The sequence below is a fragment of the Maylandia zebra genome, linkage group LG17, assembly GCF_041146795.1.
Source record: "Maylandia zebra isolate NMK-2024a linkage group LG17, Mzebra_GT3a, whole genome shotgun sequence".
NCBI lineage: Eukaryota > Metazoa > Chordata > Actinopteri > Cichliformes > Cichlidae > Maylandia > Maylandia zebra.
Genome location: NC_135183.1, coordinates 39847103 through 39864357, shown reverse-complemented (window position 1 = coordinate 39864357; position 17255 = coordinate 39847103). Strand labels below are relative to the sequence as shown.

General features: G+C 42.4%; 2 protein-coding genes across 2 annotated transcripts in view; both read left to right on the top strand.

Annotated features, from left to right (window-relative positions):
* arhgef39 (Rho guanine nucleotide exchange factor (GEF) 39) overlaps positions 1 to 4981 on the top strand; it is a 71068-nt gene extending 66087 nt beyond the window's left edge. The window contains exons 10-12 of the mRNA XM_024805572.2: positions 1199 to 1316; positions 2892 to 2989; positions 3708 to 4981. Coding sequence (XP_024661340.2) covers positions 1199 to 1316; positions 2892 to 2989; positions 3708 to 3738 — 247 coding nt within the window. The 3' untranslated portion in view covers positions 3739 to 4981. The remainder of the gene's footprint in view (positions 1 to 1198; positions 1317 to 2891; positions 2990 to 3707) is intronic.
* Positions 4982 to 7957: 2976 nt separating this feature from the next.
* On the top strand, positions 7958 to 16926 carry il17ra1a (interleukin 17 receptor A1a). The gene is made up of 11 exons (XM_004553739.6): positions 7958 to 8461; positions 9379 to 9403; positions 9728 to 9874; positions 10401 to 10522; positions 11199 to 11325; positions 11752 to 11799; positions 11882 to 12039; positions 12711 to 12782; positions 12921 to 13011; positions 13934 to 14038; positions 14186 to 16926. Exons 1-11 carry the CDS (start codon positions 8369 to 8371, stop codon positions 15583 to 15585), a joined length of 2388 nt encoding a protein of 795 aa, XP_004553796.1. The 5' UTR covers positions 7958 to 8368; the 3' UTR covers positions 15586 to 16926.
* Positions 16927 to 17255: the final 329 nt, after the last annotated feature.

Sequence of the window (17255 nt, the reverse complement as noted above, 5' to 3'; positions counted from 1 at the left end):
CCTTTATTTTTTTCTGCATTTAAAATCACGTTGAGCTGACCCAGCTGTGACTGCATGCAATCAAAAGCTAGCTGTTGGAAAACCACGTCAGTTGTACGAGCACCACAGTAAATAATCGTGTCATCTGTGTGATAATGGAGAGATGCTTTTAGATTTTGTCCCAAGCCATGAAGATAAATAGTGTAGGCCCCAGGAGAGAACCCTGCAGCACTCCGTCAGTGTTACTGAGTTAAATAAGAAGAAGAAACAACAAAACATTTGTTGAAACAACGAGCGTTTCACTTTCGTCTGACACAGGACTCTGTCTTCTTCTTTGATTCCTAGCTGGCGTTAGGCCTGGATCGGCTCCTAAGCCCATGCGCCGCAGTGGGTGCCAATGGTTGTTGAATTTCCTTCACAACTCGTTTCCATGCGTGGAGATCGTTGGCGATTGTCCTGGCCTTGTCGAGATTTATTCTGCGATTTCTGATGTTACCTTCGACCTGTTTTAGCCATGTTTTTCGGCATTCGTTGGATTCTCCGCTGTGTGGGACGTTTATGCCAGAGAAGTTGGTGTCGTAGTCGGCTCGCGTCCATTCGACACACATGGCCAAACCATCGCAATCGGAGTTTTTGAATTCCAGTCAGATGTCCTCCTATCGAAGGCGGTCTCGAAGTGATTCTCGTAATATCTGCCGAAGGCAACGCATCTGGAAAACTTCGAGCTAGTTGAGGTCTGCTTTAAGCAATGTCCACGTTTCTGATCCATAGAGTAGAATCAGCAGGATCAACGTCTGGAAAAGGCGGATTTTGGTCGAGATGGAAATATTAGTTCACTTCCACAAGCACCACTTTAAAAAAGCGGAAGTTGACCTATTTGAGTGTGCATCTCCGCCATGAACGCGACTTTCTTCTGCGCGATCAGTGAGCCCAGCTATTTGAACGGCTAAACTTGCTCTATCTGGATGGATCAGGTGGACAATGAAAACATAGTCAGTCGGTGTTGGATACAGACTTTCTCACCTGGTCCTTTTCATGTCGGACAGTCAGAACTGAACCAGGGGCTTCTTAGTGAGGGGGGACAAATCATCAGAACCAGAGTGTTGCATGGAAAAAAGACCACAGTGTCAAACTGGTTGTAAACTGTTTACTGGATGCCATTAAATGGTGCAATTAAAAAATTAAATTAGTAAGTTGCTGCCTGTTTTGTTTTGTACAGGAAGCAGAATTCTAAGCAGACGGCGATCTATCAAAGAGACGAGCTGTGCCGCAGACCTCTGCGCTCTGCCGCCGATCGCCACAACACTGCCAACGCCGCCAGCAGAAAGAGAAACAGGGTGAGTGTGTCTTTAAGCTACCAAACAGATTTTTAGGTCACTTTAACCGTTGTTGATCTTTGTGGTGGCAGAGCATTGATCATGTGTTCTGCTGCTCGGCCTTAGATAGTAGTTCTGTCTTTACTTTCCATGAATGTTACTTGAAGAAAGTTAAACTCCATTATTTTAATTTCTGTGGTTGACCAGCAGTGGATACTTAGTGGTAACATGCTTGTATACTGAGAGCACAACTGGTGGATTGGTCCCGGTCCCCACAGCATTATCATCACAGGCTCAAGACAGCCTCGCATCAAGTCTTTGTTGTTGCTCTCTGTGCTTAACGGTTTTTGTGTCCAGCTTGGATTCGCAGTCTTCCTGCCGTGTCAGATACAGCCTCAGACGGGGCTGAGTCTAAACGAACGAGTCTTAAATCTTTTCTGAATTTTACCAACAGTTTACACATTTATGACAACCAGATAGAAATGTTGATGAAGCTCACATCGCGAACAGGCACAAGAAAAATGGTATAAATGTTTGGGAATGAGCTGGTGTTCTGCATGAATCTGTCATAAAACATCGGCTTTAATGACAACGCTACCACGAGTAGTAGACAGCATTTAGGACATGAAGTTTGGCCGATGCATTTAAAGCTGTTGGTAATTCTCAGCATTTACTTGCTGCCCCTTTAAATAAATGAACAGTCACAGCAGTGACAATCACAGTCATGCCTGCCTCTGATCTTAGTACGTTCCCTTTGTCATTTATTTGAATACGTTTAAAATGAATCATTAAACCTACATACATGTGCACCAATCACCACACATCACGTCCACGCCCACACGGCGTTTTGAAGCAAGTGTAACACTGCCAGCTTCTCACAGATGTGAGTCCACTATGGAAAAGAATGAAAGAGAAGGAACGTGAAACTATAAAAGTCAACGTTTTTGCGAAGGAGGGGCCATCTTTTGGTGACACGCTGCAACTGAGTGTAAGCGGCGTGTATACAGTGGAAACGCCCAGCGGCTGGGAGCTGACCCACAGCTGGCCCACAGCTGACCCACAGCTGACCCACAGCTGACCCACAGCTGGCCCACAGCTGACCCACAGCTGGCCCACAGCTGGCCCACAGCTGACCCACAGCTGACCCACAGCTGGCAGGAGCGGCAGCTCTAAGTGGACGTATACGAAGCAGAATTTCTTTGATGTTTAGTCTCTTAACTCGTCTACCTCGTCCAGCTTCTACTGAGCTCTGCCGACTGCCACATCATCATCATCATCATCATTGATTATTATGTGAATTCATTTTACGTTTAATAATAACAAACCACAGCATCCCCGTATCACGATGTTTTCACTAATATGTTTTTGGTTAAATGTGTTGTTCAAAATAAAACATGAATAAAATGTGACTACGTTTAAAGTTTAAATATTAATCCTGATATTTTCAAATGGTGATGATTAATTAATAAATGAGTGATGTTTCTTCTTAAGCTCAAATCTTGATTGCTGCCTGTTTAGTCATTTTTACATCACACAAGTTTGCAGCTACAAATTTAAGCTCCTGTCTTCTGTTTGTTCCTCTGCTGCTTTTTTCAGCTCACTGCTGAGATCAGTGAGCTTCCTCAGGAGCCTCCAGTTGAGCAGGAGTACAGCGCCCCCAAGAGGATGAAGCCGTCTGATGCTTCAGAGCAGAGGTGGGATGGTTTTTTCCAGTAGTACACGGACGACGACAACGACACTTTTATCTGTACACACCGCCTCAGTAGCTTTTACAACAAAATATCAATATGATTGAAAAGCAGACTTTCAGTTTTATTTCAGTGCTTTGAACAAAAGTGTAATTACACTAATTTAGTATTTACAGACTGATGGAAAGGCGGGGCCTGTTCCCTTGTTATTCCATGAGAAGTGACGTGGATGTGAGGCAGGCCATGACCGCTGAAAACTCCAAATCAATCCAGAGAAAGGAAAAATGTTACAAATCTGTTACATTCATGAACAGAAGCACACAAAGGACCCGATGCACACGGCTTCCAGTTTTACAACCATTTATTTTCAATGTTTTACTTCGTTCAGTTCAGTTTTATTTATATAGATATATATTGCCTCAATGTGCTGTATATTATAACGTAAAGACCCCACAATAATACAAAGAAAACAGAGAAACCCCAACAACCCTATGACACCATGTGAGCCCGCGCTCCATACTCTGTCTTAACAGCGAGAAACCTTCAGCAGCTCCAGCTCCTGATGTTTTTTTAGTAAAGGTTTAACTACAGCCAGCTTGGAGGCCTGTGGTACACAGCTGATTATCACAGATAGGTGGATCATATTTAAGATTGTTATATAGAAGTCAAATAATGTCATTATGTGTGACTGAATGTGACTTGAAAACGTTTGTGTGTTGAGCAGTGCAGAGACTTCCAGCTGTGTGATCCTCTGATGGGCTGGAAGATGAACCCAACCCTGACTGGGAGTTTCAATAAGGACCTTTGCTGTTTTGACACGCCTGCGCTCCATAGCACCGTTTTTTCCTTTATCATGAAATCAGAAGAGCTTTATATTATTACTAAAGAGCAGCTTCTGCTACTACCCCCATCTCATGCAATACAAACTATAATGACCTGCTGCTATCGGGCTACAGCAAACATTCATCGCTTTGCAGAATGATATTGCAGCAACTTTTCTCCTGTATGTTTTACTCTTTTACATTTATAATCACCCCGTAGTGTTGTGCAGAAATACAACAACACACATGGCAAAAGGACAGTGGTGGTTGGTCAGCGTTCGTAGTGAAAGTGTGAGACAGCAACGCAGGATCATTTGTCTGATTCAGCCTGAACGTCAGCTTGACCGGGACGAACCTCCATCAGTGTGCGCTGTCGTCAGGCAGATTATTGTTACTGCATCTAAACTGTGATTTGTATGAAACTATGAAATGGCCAATGTGAAATCAATCAATCCGATAACAGCGCCAAAGGGAGACAATGACAGTTTAAATATTTAACAGTTTATTAGTCATTTGTGGATTTTTGTTAATTATAATAATGAATGATGTTACTTCTTGTTTTATTTGAAAGTGTCCATTGCTTCATAATTATGTGCACATATGCATGTCTGGAGCTCGAGTCCATAATCTTAGTGAAGCCTTAGTTATAAGATTCAGTCAACACACCGATGCATTACACACTGAGGTTACTTCATTTGCTTCTCATGATACTTGTTGATTGAATCAATCAATCAATCAATCGACTGATTCACATATATGTAGTGGATATTTAAATGATTTGCATATTGGATGAATTGCTTTGATTGTAAACTGAATATTTGCATTTAATGATCTGCAACAATGATGTAACTGTGTCCAAAAACGTATCCAGGGACAGTCCCTGTGATGTTGGCTACAGGAAATGTGAGGACGGTAACTGCCTCCCACTTCTAAACTAAACTGTTTCCAACCTGCTTACACATCTATACAACAAGTTAACTGTCTTTTATTTTGTAATTACGTTGTGTTACATGTATTCTCTGTTACGCCATTTAATCATCTCATAACAACAAATCAAAAAGTATGAATTTATAGTTGGACTTTTTTAACACTGCCTCACGTTTTAGACTTTTAATGCGTTTGCTTTAAAATTTAAAGATGTTTGTAGAAGTGGATCATTTCACAATAAAACACTGAAAGACATTTTTGTGTTTGCTGTCGTGATCTTCATCGTCAACATCACAAAAATGAAGGTAACGATTATGGAGAATGGCCAGCAAAGTCTTGCACGGTGCAGGACATCACTCCCCTCTGCTGGATAGGATTGGTACTGCATGTATTAGACAGTAAACTCTGGCTTGAAGAGCAGCGGATCACTTTGTGTGAGCTAGAAGTCAAATGTAACCCTCTCAAAGGGTTTGTAATCCTTCATCATTCATCCTTTGCTGATGAAGCACTCAGCACAGTCCTGACTGTGCGATTGAGCCTTTCCCACCATAACGCAGAGCAGCAGGAGTATCTGTTGTCTAACCTGAAGTGGGATACTTGGTCTCTTCTAGCAATCAGTCTGCACAGTGAACTGGTATTCAATGAATAAGTGTGTTCGAATGCTCTGCTTTACTGGACATACAAGTGAAAATAACTCGATGACCTTTAACAAACCTGCAACTCATCTTTACCTCAAATGGGCCAAAGACATCAACAGCCACATCTGTAGACAGGGAGAGATCTGTTTACAGATGTGGACCATCTACAAGTAACGCAGGGAGAAATCATTTTCCTGGCAGCAGAATTTGCACTAATGAGCCAATAATGTTGGCAAAGTGGTTCCTCCCACAGCGTCCTAATTGCACAATAGATGCACTGAAGTCATGAATGTAATGCTTCACCCACAATTCTATGTGAGCAACAGAGATTTGGTCAACTCTAATGGTGGGGTCACTGGTCCCCAGTTCATAGCCTTCTCTTAGTGGTCCATGAGTGATCAGGCCCCTCACCATTGCTCCTGTGGTTTTATTACCTACAGATATAAATATCCAAGACAAACACCTTTCTCCTTCAGTCGGGCTTTTCTCTGTGCAGTTTGAGATGTGTCCAGTTTATTTCACTTACTTGGCTTCTCAGGCAGGAGTGGAAACTGTACACTTTCTTTCAATGAAATCAACAACATCATCGAAACGTGTTTGACGATGATATTTTTCCTGTCTCACACACAGTGTTTCACCATTTCTTCCATACTGGAGCAATATTCATTTCTGACAGGAAACCAGTGTCCTCAGTGACATTACAGCAAACACATCCTCAGCCTTACCTGTCAGCTGGCCTGTCTGTTGTGGCACAACTCACCCCAACTTATGAATACTTTAAACATATTATTAGAAATAGACCATCATGCCATGGAGTTATAACAGTGAGGACAGGCAGGGCTGCCGCTCACTCGGTCAGAGCAGTGAAGAAGGGGAAGTCCGCTGGTCAGGTGCGAGGAAGATGAACATGTGCGGGATGACGTGAAAATGACAGACGGAGGAAAAAAAGAAACGAGGATCTCAGAGATCTGGACCTGCCAATCAAAGAGCTGACAGCACATATAAAGGCACCAGCATCCTTTATGTGTTCATCACTTTGAGCAAACTCAAAAGCCAGTTTATGGTATTTAAGCACATACAAAGGAATGACACTGATGTCTCTGCAAGCTGGATCAAAGAGGCACGTGCAGGCTGGGGTAAGTGTGCATTTATTAAGAAGAAGTAATAGGAAACATTAATAAATATTTCAGTGGGATGTTATGAACTAGGTCACACCTGTGAAGACAATTACAGCTAATTTCATTTTCTTTTGAATTTAAATTTGTTCTGAACGTGTGCTCATGTGGCGCACAAGGCTTGTATCAAATTACCTTTGATGTTGTAAATGATCTTTAAATAAACCTTAGAGAAGCAATTTTGGATTCAGTTTGTCCAGCTTTTATACAGCATTACTGTTTATGACATCAAAATATACTGTTTTACTTTAGTAATCAATTGTACAGTTTAGCCAAAGATATTCTCTCCAAAGCGTTAAATTAGTTAAATACTGTGTTTCACATCCAAACTGATCGTTCCCACAGATTCCTGAATATATGAACATATTTTAGTTGGAAGCATTACTGTCATGTTCTGGCTTTAAAGTAAAACTGGCACATGTCACTCCTCTCTCCCCTACTGGCCTCCTTACACTAGCTTCCGGTCTCTTTCAGGATCCAGTTTGAAATGGTATTATCTGTTTTTAAGAGTATCAATGATTTGATGCCAGAACTTTTGAAACCCTATAATCCTACCAGAGCACCGCGGACTATGAACCAGCTGCTCCCGCAGACTCTGAGATCCAGGCTTAAAAGCAGAGGCGATGGAGTCTTTTCAGTGGAGGCTCCAGATTTAATTTTAAGCTGTTCCAAAGATCTGCCCAGTCTCCTAAAAAAACCCTATTTGTTCTTGCTCTCAGGTCTGGCTGAGACCTCGGCTTTTATTATGCTGTTTATAGTGTATATTTTGTACAACTTGTACAAAGTTCATTTAAAAACATGCTAAATAAAGGAACCTTGATCCAGCTCTGGTGGTGAATGTACCCCAGCGCAGCTGACCGATGACGAACATCATTGAGGGGACCGTCAGCCCACCCTGCGGAGTCGGTTCACTGTTCAGCTGATGGCTTAACTAACTTGTTCCTCTGAGATTGCTCTCGTGGCAGGATGTGTAAACACGGCCCTGCGGGATTTAATTATTGTGGCATCTGCGTCAAAATCTTTGAGTAAGCCTATTTCTCTCGGCTGTGCGGATCAGTTCACGATTTAATTCTGGCTGTTTGTTCTCGTCTGCTGTGAGCAGCCGACATAATACCGAGTTACATTCACATGTGACGGTGCACGTTACACCTTCGTGGTCCCGCCCCCGACACCGCGAACTTCAAGGCCCTTCCCACGACGCTGCTTTGAGCCTTTGTGAGTAACGACAGTAACGAAGTAACGAAGCCTCAGAACGAGGAAGAGGACGGAAAATTGATGTTTCGTTCAATGTCAGTGAGAAAAATGGGAGAACCAGGTACCCTTTGTGGGAGGCTGAATTCTTTACACTAGAAACATCTATGAACGTTGCGCACTGAGGCTGTTCCATCATTTACTGCTGTCTCTGTATTGCACAGTGTTAATGTGCAAGTTCAAGTTTAATGTAAATGTTGAGGCGTTTCTTTAAATTGAACGAGCGTGATGGGCTCAGTCATTTAAAAATCCCGACCATAGCCTCGGCTCATCGTTCACCGTGCGTGATTCGGAAAAAACGAATAGACGAATCATCTGAAGTGCTTCTTGAATTATCCATCCATCCATTATTTCATATTCAATCTCGTCAGAGTCAACAGAATAGTAGTCTAAATTCCCACGGGTCCTGAAGGTAGCATTTAGTAACTTACTGTAAATTGAGCAGGTTGTGTCACATCGAGCAGGAAGTTTTCCAGCCCAGCGCCAGTTACACCCTGTCGGGGGTTTTCCTTCACTGTCGACAGAGCAGTGTGTCTCTGAATCAGCGGACTGTTGTTCATTTGAAAGGTGAAAATGAGCCTCCATCGAGCGCTGCTGCTGTTAACGTGTGTGTCGCTGTCGACCACGCTCAGGATTTTATCCGGACGTCTCAAGTGCTCTCGACAGGTGAGAAAGGTTTTACAGTAGAGCGGCTCCAAGTTTGCCGAACACAACAGATACTTCCTGTTCCTGTACGTTATGAAAATAATTTTAGACAAACTTGAAAAGAAACTTTGAGTTTTCCTGGTAGCGAAAGAAAGTTTGTCTTTTTAAAGAATTCGATATTTTTGACTTCTTTACATAAGATTATTGTTCCTTACATAGTTTTGAGCTACATTTTGTTTAAGGCCAATTTTTCTCTAAACAAGGATTTTAAAATAAAACTATGAGCACTGTTCGTAATTCATTTAACTGAGTGTCTTACTTGGAGTGTAGTCCTCGCACCTGTATTTGATTCTATAACGAGTGAAGGCGCAGTCACAGGACTGAGCTATGTAATGATCAATGTTTAAGTAACGTCGTGTTTAAACTTTTGCGGATCTTTTTTTCTTTTCTTTAGTGTTTGTGTAGCGAAGAACAATGTTACAGTTTATCTGGTAACAGTTTAGCTGGTTACAGTTTATCTGGTAACAGTTTAGCTGGTAACAGTTTATCTGGTTACAGTTTAGCTGGTTACAGCCCACAATGCTAATGATTGACAGCTGTTCAACGTTCTGGTTGAGCGCTGTTTATCAGATAAGCAGTGTTCCTGTGTCGTGTATGAGGCACAGCGTTGTACAGCTCTAATATCTATCAACTTGAAATAGAACATCCGGGCATTCAAACTGCTGTTTGCTGAATAATTTTGTAACAGTTGTTGTAAACATTATGTTCATGTGACTCCTCTTCAAATAAAAAAAAGAAAGAGAGTAAAGTCCCTACAGGTGCACTGATAGGACCTTAAATAGGCTCCTACAGAGGAGCTGATGGAAAGCATTTTATAATACTGAATACTACACGTCTCCTTACTGATGTTCTCTTTTTGTCCATCTTTTCCTCTCCAGGATTTGAATTGTGAAGTTCGTGAAAGTGAGTGGATTCTTCAGTCTTCCTCTCACTGCTGTTGCTCAGATTTCTTGGTTTGACCCTGGTTCAGACAGCGCAGCCACTGCTGACAGAGGAAGACAACAAGAATTTGGAAAACAATCAAACAAAAAGATATTCTTTAAATGCACTAATATTACATTTGGGAAGAGTCATTTGTGATGTCGTGCTGTAATATACCAGGAAGTAACAAACACAGTGCTGAAACACAGCAACAAAAAGAGAGACGAACAATGAACACAATCGCTTAAACTAAAAACCTTTGCTAATGGGACAATGACACTGGCTGTTCTCTGTGTGCGTTTGCAGCTAACTGTCTGGACAAGCGGTGGCTGAAAGTTCATGATTACACTCCCAGCAATCCAGAGGACCTGCAGGTGTCAGTGGACGTCAGGCCAGACGAGGCAGGACTCCTGCAGCCAGTGCTAGAGGCTAGTTGGAAGTTAAAGGATGATGGTGAGTGAGTCAGCGGGGATGATCATGTACAACAGTACATACATGAAAACCAACACATCAGAGACATGAAAACACTCAGATCCATCAGTTTTTCAACAATCCCTGATTTTAAAACTGATGATGGTGATTTAAGTCAGGACAGTTACTTATAACGTGGCTGTTTTCCATCTTTATTTATAAAGCACTTTAACATAAAACCAGAGTTCACAAAGTGTTGTACACATACAAATAGCATAAACAACAACAAAATAAATAAATAAATAAAATAAAACGTGTTAAAAAGTCAAATTGAGTCAACCCCTTGAAAGATTTTTATCACACTTTGTTTCACAAATAGTAAAAACAAATCTGATAAGATATCAGGAAACAAACTTAAACTAAAACTATTTGGAAAAGAAAAAGAAGATTAATGATAAAAATGCGCGTTTGCACGCTCTTGGCGTTTACTCCAGGTTAAGATAATGTGGGCGTGTTTTTGTTTGTTTCTCGGCCTTACCTGAATATTTTCTGCTATATTCACCTCCAGGTAGCATCCATTTCCTAAAGGCCACCGAGCTTCATGTTCTGGTGGAATCCACCAATCAGAACCTGTGTGTTCGATATTCGTTCAAAAACGAACTCGCGATGAGGAGTCCATCAGGAGAAAAGGTGAGTGTGGTTTTCAGTGTTGTTATTTGTAGATGTAACTGGATCCCTGCAGTTAGCAACATTTCATGCAGACAAAGCTTCAGCTTCAATGAATGATTGTTTACTGAGCTCTGACCAAATGATTTCTGAATAAAAGTCAACTACAAAGGATAAACGTACACGGAGAACATGATGGTTGTTTTCAATGCAAACTTTTAACCTGTAAAGGAACTGCTGATATAACCACTGCGCACCGCAGCATCATCCCTGTGCTGACGCTGTCTGGATCCTCTGTCCTCCACTATCATAACAACACATTTGCTCGGTTGCAATGATGGAGAAAATTTACCAAAGTTTAGCAAAGCTCTCAGCTAAAGTTCATTAAACTGAACATGTCTTTTTTCATCATTACAAATAATACAAAAAATATCCAATAAATCGATATTATTAAAAATGAGCGAGGATTTCTGTACTGTGAAGTACTGCGTTGTTTCAAGCAGCCATTGGCAGAAAACTACTACATAGGTCCATATACATTTTTTTCATGTCACCGATTATACCCATCACGCTCAGAACGTCCCACTGTGTGAGTGAGGTTCGATCAAACATGCACCAGCGTGTCCCGCAGTGGCATTCATACTGGTGCAAAGGTTTCACATGTGTGCTCCTGACGCTCAGCGTTGTTCTTGGCTTTCAGTGGTCATTCTCAGCTGATATGCTGGTGCTGGATCCAGGGCAGAGCTACCAGGTCTCTGTCTTCAACATACCCAAACCAGAACTGCACCACAGCAGCTACGACATCAGGAAAAACCTCCTAGTTCCTCGTGAGTTGAATTCAGAACCAGTGTTTGGTTGTTCCTGTTTGTTTTTCTCGGAGTTGTTTGGGATTATCTGTTTATTCATTTTTGTTCAGATGTTTTCTCGCTGTTATTTTGTGAACCTATACAATCATTCGAATGATTAGCTGGACTAAATACTTATCAGAGGCCCAGCTGTGTGTGCAGACACACCCTCTCCTTTCCATAAATCACATATAGACTGGTTGGGAAACTCACGCCGCAGATATCCTGAAGACACTTGAATGTACAAGGTGTTTGAGACAAAGGGATGTGATCCTTTTTCGTTTTCATCATAAAGATCTTTTCAAATACAGAATTCATACAGAAGTATGTCCCAGGGCAGGTTTAGACTCGTGAAGCTCTTAGACGATCTTCTGTAATTGATTTTATGAAACTTTTTGGTTTACTCAGATTGTGAAGATCCAGAAATGACGAACACACAGTTCTGCATAGAGAGAGGTACGTCACTGACAGAACCTCTAAATGCCCGTGAGAGTAAGTAAATCTTATAAAGCACGTCTGTCCTGTCGTCTGCTAACAGGAAGTCTGTGGCAGCCTAACATCAGTCTGAGTCAGGTCACTGTAGCTGATGGAAACTCTGCTCTGGCTGTCAGCTTCAGCCCTGACAACCTGTGTGAGAAGTACATGGTTATTGTCAATGGCTGCTCTTCTCAACAGGATAAACACAGTTTAAATAAGGTAAGGATTAATAATGTGGATTATGAAATATCAGGTCTCTCTCCTCCAAGTCTCTGTTAGTACATGACTTAATAATTGATCAACAAATCGATACAGAAACCTGGTATAAATAAAATTGAATCATCCTACATATTCAAATCTTTTTTGTATTCAAAGGGTTCGTGTGCAGTTAGCAGTTTCATTTCAACAGTACTGTCATCACAGTGGCCTATATTTTGTACCTTAACCTAGTTTTTACACATTTTTTTCAGTACAGGAAACTCTCTGCAATTTATTTTTCTTTTTTTTTGCGTCACTTGTAGAAAAGGCTGCTTATCGTGTGTAAACCACAGTCACAAATAGATGTTACCTTGTAAAGCACGACTGATGAAATAATTGCCAGACAATTATAATTTATTGTAAACTGGAGTATTTATTGAATCATGTACCATTTATTACAAAAGAAATTTAAGATGAATTTGCATATGTAGGTTTTAGGTTGATGTCTGTATCAAATGTACGCTCCAGACTTGGCGTTACGAGGTTCATGCATATGCACTTCCAAAAAGACGAAGCTGAACATGAACATATAACAGAATTTTATTTGGTGAATCAAACATCTAAATCTTCAAATGACTAGAACATCGTTCTTACTGTGTTGTTTGTTAAATGTTGGTCAAACTCGTTTTCAGGCGAATCAGACCCTGAGTGTAACATTCAGCCTGGATAGTTGGCCGAGATCGTGCTGCCAGTTTGATGTTCAGGTAAAACCTTTCAAGCCTGTTCTGCACAGTGATGCTAGTTTAATCATATTTATTATTATTTTAATTCTGATAATACTTCACCATGCTGTAGGATCCCACTTCACCTGAGTGCACAAGTTCATTCTGTCTTTATTGCAGATTAAACCTTATTTCTCACAATGTGGTGAAGACTGTACCCGTCGAAGGAAAACTCAGAATATTTGCCCCAGTGTGACGAAAGGTCCTGCAGGTCAGTATCACGTTTGAGTCAGAGGGTGGCTGAACGCTCTGTCAGATCAACACTTTATAAAGTAATGATAAAGTCGGTGGTTTGATTCCCAGCATTTTCCTGTGCTCGTACACTAGTGAACATTACGACACCGTAAACATAGTTTCGTTTCGGCCCACATGGGGGTTCAGCTTCTGCACGTATCCACCCCGCACACATGTGGAGTGCCATTTAGGCTGCTTTAGCTTGCCCACAGTTGCTCACTCTACAGCCCACCTCCTCCTCTCATGATGTGCTGCATCTGTTCTCACTGATGCTTGCTCTGGTCTTGCTACTGTTGCTACTATTATAACTCAAACCAGCTGTGTATCTACGAGGAAAAGTGGGTTTAACAGCCATTTAATTTTGACTTAAATGTAACCAAATAGTTTGGTTTGGGAACAAAGTAACTGCGAAAATTGCTCAGCTACCCAAAATAAAGTTTCTAGGTGGAGCAGGTCATTGACTAATTGGAAGGGTTTTAGTTCCAGCCTGGCTGCTCCAGGCAGTTGCATCTTCTGCATCTGTCGGAGTACGAATGTTACATGGAAAGCACTTAAACGTAGAAAAAAGTGCTTGTATGAAGAGGTGAATGAGGCAAGATGTGTAAAGGTATTGAGAGCTAGGGCAGGGTAAAAACGTGCTACGTAAGAAGCAGTCATCATCACACCAGGTAGTGGGTGGGATCTATTTGGGGGACAAGTGAAGAGTTTGTCCTCATAGTTGTTAGCAGCAGGAAACATTGGCAAGTATAATGATGTGAGTTCCAGGGTGGCCGAGGCTCACTGAAGCACATGGGGAGCGAAGGCTAGCCTGTGTAGTCCGATCTAACAGAGCAGTTACTGCAGCTCGGGTATCTGTTCACTCTGTTGGTGTCACGTTGAATTATTTCTGCTTCTTACAGCATTCCCAGCAGATAATGCCCCTCACTACGGGTTCGTTTCCCTGGGAGTGGTGTCGATGTGTATACTGATGGCAGCTGTTATGTTTGCCATCTGCAGGAAGCCAGGTTAGTCTCCTTTAAGTTCTATATCAAGTTCTAACTTCAAAGGTTTTGATTGGAGACGTGGCTCTCCATCGATTTGTGCACGAATGTTATGGTTTAACTTTGCTCTTCGGTTGCTGATGATCCTCTCGTGGTCTCTTCTACTTTCAGGGAAAACTAATGTCAGTGCAGGACCAAAGGGAGTTCAGGAAGTGCAGCCAGTCAAACAAAAGCCCAAAGTATTGGTCATCTACTCACAAGACCACCATCTGTACAGGGACATCGTGCTGAAACTCTGCACCTTCCTCCAGACAAAGTGTGGCACTAAGGTGCTAGTAGACCTGCTCGACTCCACCTCGGTAGGCATGGTGGGTCGTCTGCGCTGGCTCGAGTGGCAGCGGCAGCAGCTGAAAGATCCCTCGGACAAAATTCTCGTGCTGTGCTCACGAGGCGTCCAGGCAAAGTGGAAGGCCATGTGCGGTCAGGGACGAGTGACTCTGAAGGAAGACCTCCTATCGCCCACAGACGACATGCTCACTCCTTTTCTCAACCTCTTTCTGCCAGAAATGCACCAGGCAGGCACGCTGGGCAAGTACATGGTAGCTTATTTTGATGACATCAGCAGCGAGAAAGACGTGCCGTCGGTTTTCGACATTGCGGTGAAATACAGGCTGATGAAGCACTTTGAAGAGCTGTTCTTCCGCATCTTAGACATCGAAAAGTATCAGCCGGGGCAGGTGAAGCACATTGAGGGAATCGGTGCAGATGAATATTTCAACTGTCCCTCTGGTAGAGCTCTGAGGACGGCCATTGAAACCTTCCAGGCCTACCAGTTTGAAAATCCCGACTGGTTCGAGAAGCAGTGTGTGGTTAGTGAAGAGGAGGTCCTAAACGACGCCAACATGCTCATTGAACAGCTGCATATTCCTCCCGTCCTTGAATGTGTCCCTCTAATCAGAGATGAGTTTCCTGTCTATGTTCGTGACGTGGAAATCAATGAAAACAGCAGCAGCATTCACATTCTCACCCCTGAACTGAACCCGGAGAGTCAGCTGTCCTCAGTAATAGAACTTATACCTGCAGTCAATCCATCAGACAGACATCAGCATTCATCCGGCCTGGAGAACGTGCTGACGGAGTCTGTCTACGTAGCTGAGCCAGCTTTAAACAATCCACCGCCACCCAGACAGAACTGGGTCTCCCTTGTGGATGAACCGTTTAGTCACATTCCCACTGAAGATAATGAGGAGGATTCCTTGATATCTCTGAACCAAGCTTATCTGGACCAAAGAAGCCAAGCTCTGCCGAACTCCCTGGACTTTAATTCTCCGGAATCGTCGTGTACAAGTGTTCCCGGGCAGCATTTCCCCCCCTCTGGGATGGATAACTCTGAGCATGTGCAGATAGAGGAGAACGAGGCTCAGGAGCCAAAAGGACCAAGCAGTGGCTCCGATCAAGGCTACAGCTCAAAAAACTCCTCCCAGCACGAATGTCCATCTAAAGACGAGTCACTGGTGGCTTTGGCAAAGCTGCAGAAGGAGCTGTTTGAAGAATTTGACATTACAGTGTGACATATATTTGATGATATTTCTTACTGGCAACATGATGTTGCTGTGGCAGACTGTTCACGTCGGCTTCTTCTTTGGTGTTAATCATTCACAGGGGAGTTTGCAAACCAGTGACTTCCCAGCAGCTGATCCCAGGGAACGCCAGAAAGTTCCACATTTAAAAGTTGGCAATAAGCAAAAGACCCTTGACCAGTAATGTGCTTGTGTAATATGTGTAGGAGTTGTGTCTTTTTCAAAGATAAAGAACACGGATTACTGAGAGTTTGGTTCCTGCAAAGAAAAATCCAAAATGCATTTAATGTGATGTTTTTAAAGCTGTACTGCAGCTGAAAACAGCAGCGCCATTAATCATTACAGCACTGTAGCGTGACTGTTAGCGATCACGGTGTATTTGTGTTACTCTGAAACTTGTGTTGTTAATTGTTGACAGGCCAGACAGCTGTCGTGGGGACATGAGCGGGTGATATTGTAGAAAACAGTTACAGCATGAGTTTAACAAAATATTTGCATTTGGTTTAAATGAATTTGTAATAGCTTTTTTTGCAGGTGTGATTGTTGCTTACAGGAAGTAGACTTTGTTTCATTTCCCTGCCTGCACAGACTCTTTGTTTGTCAGCTTGTCTCCTCGCTGCATGTTGAAAAGGCCAGAGAGGAAGCAGGGGCACATTTAAGAGCCTCTGGAAAATCACTAAACATGTATATATGCCTATATATGTGTGAATGTGAGTGCGAATGGTTGTCTGTGTGTTGGCCCTGCGACACACTGGCGACCTGTCCAGGGTGGACCCCGCCTCCCACCCTAAGACAGCTGGGATAGGCTCCAGCACCCCCACGACCCTGAAAAGGATCAGGGATGGAGGGATGAATGCATACAAGAATAAAAGTTTAATGGCGAATCAGTGGGTGAGGGAGGGGCTTGGATAAGCTCCCTCTCAGGCGTAACTGAACACACGCCTACCTGACGCCTAAACCAGGCAAACAAGAAGTGATTTAAGTTGGAGGCAAATCGATATTATCAATGAATATTTTCAGATGATCAGAGTCTTGTATTTGTTCCCTTGAGAAAGGGTCATTTTCCATTTCCAGCCTGATGTACAGTAGTTAACTGTAATGTGACGTGATGCTGCTCAGCTAGTGTTCACACGTGTACAGCACAGGTATGAATGACGAGCACGTTTCATCATGAAGCTTCAGTCTTTGTTCTGAAGGACCTGAAAATTAAATCTGATGGTTTTTCCTCCTGTTTGCTGTACAGATGTTATTTTATGCTTGATGCTTTGTTGTGTTACATTTTCAATCACCATCTTCTGAACATAATCCACAATAAAAAAACTCTCTGTTGTTTTTAATTGAAAGTCCTCTGATTTATTTCAGGTTTCGACCGCGTGACTCTTCTTACACATCGAGTTGGCTACATAGATTGGATTATATCAGTACAGATATACAGCACACAATTTTATAGTACAGGTAAGGTCCCCTCTGTAAAACTCATCAACATCTGTGTAAACGAAGAAAAGGAAAGCTTGTATATTCTGATACAGGAGTGTTAAAATCACACACTCTGTTTTTCACACGGGCTAAAGAAGAAGAAGAAATCATTTCGATTTGTGTGGCATGAGCAGCTCCTCTGAATCCCCATGTCTGTTAAAGCCTTTGGTAGTTTCAGTAAAACT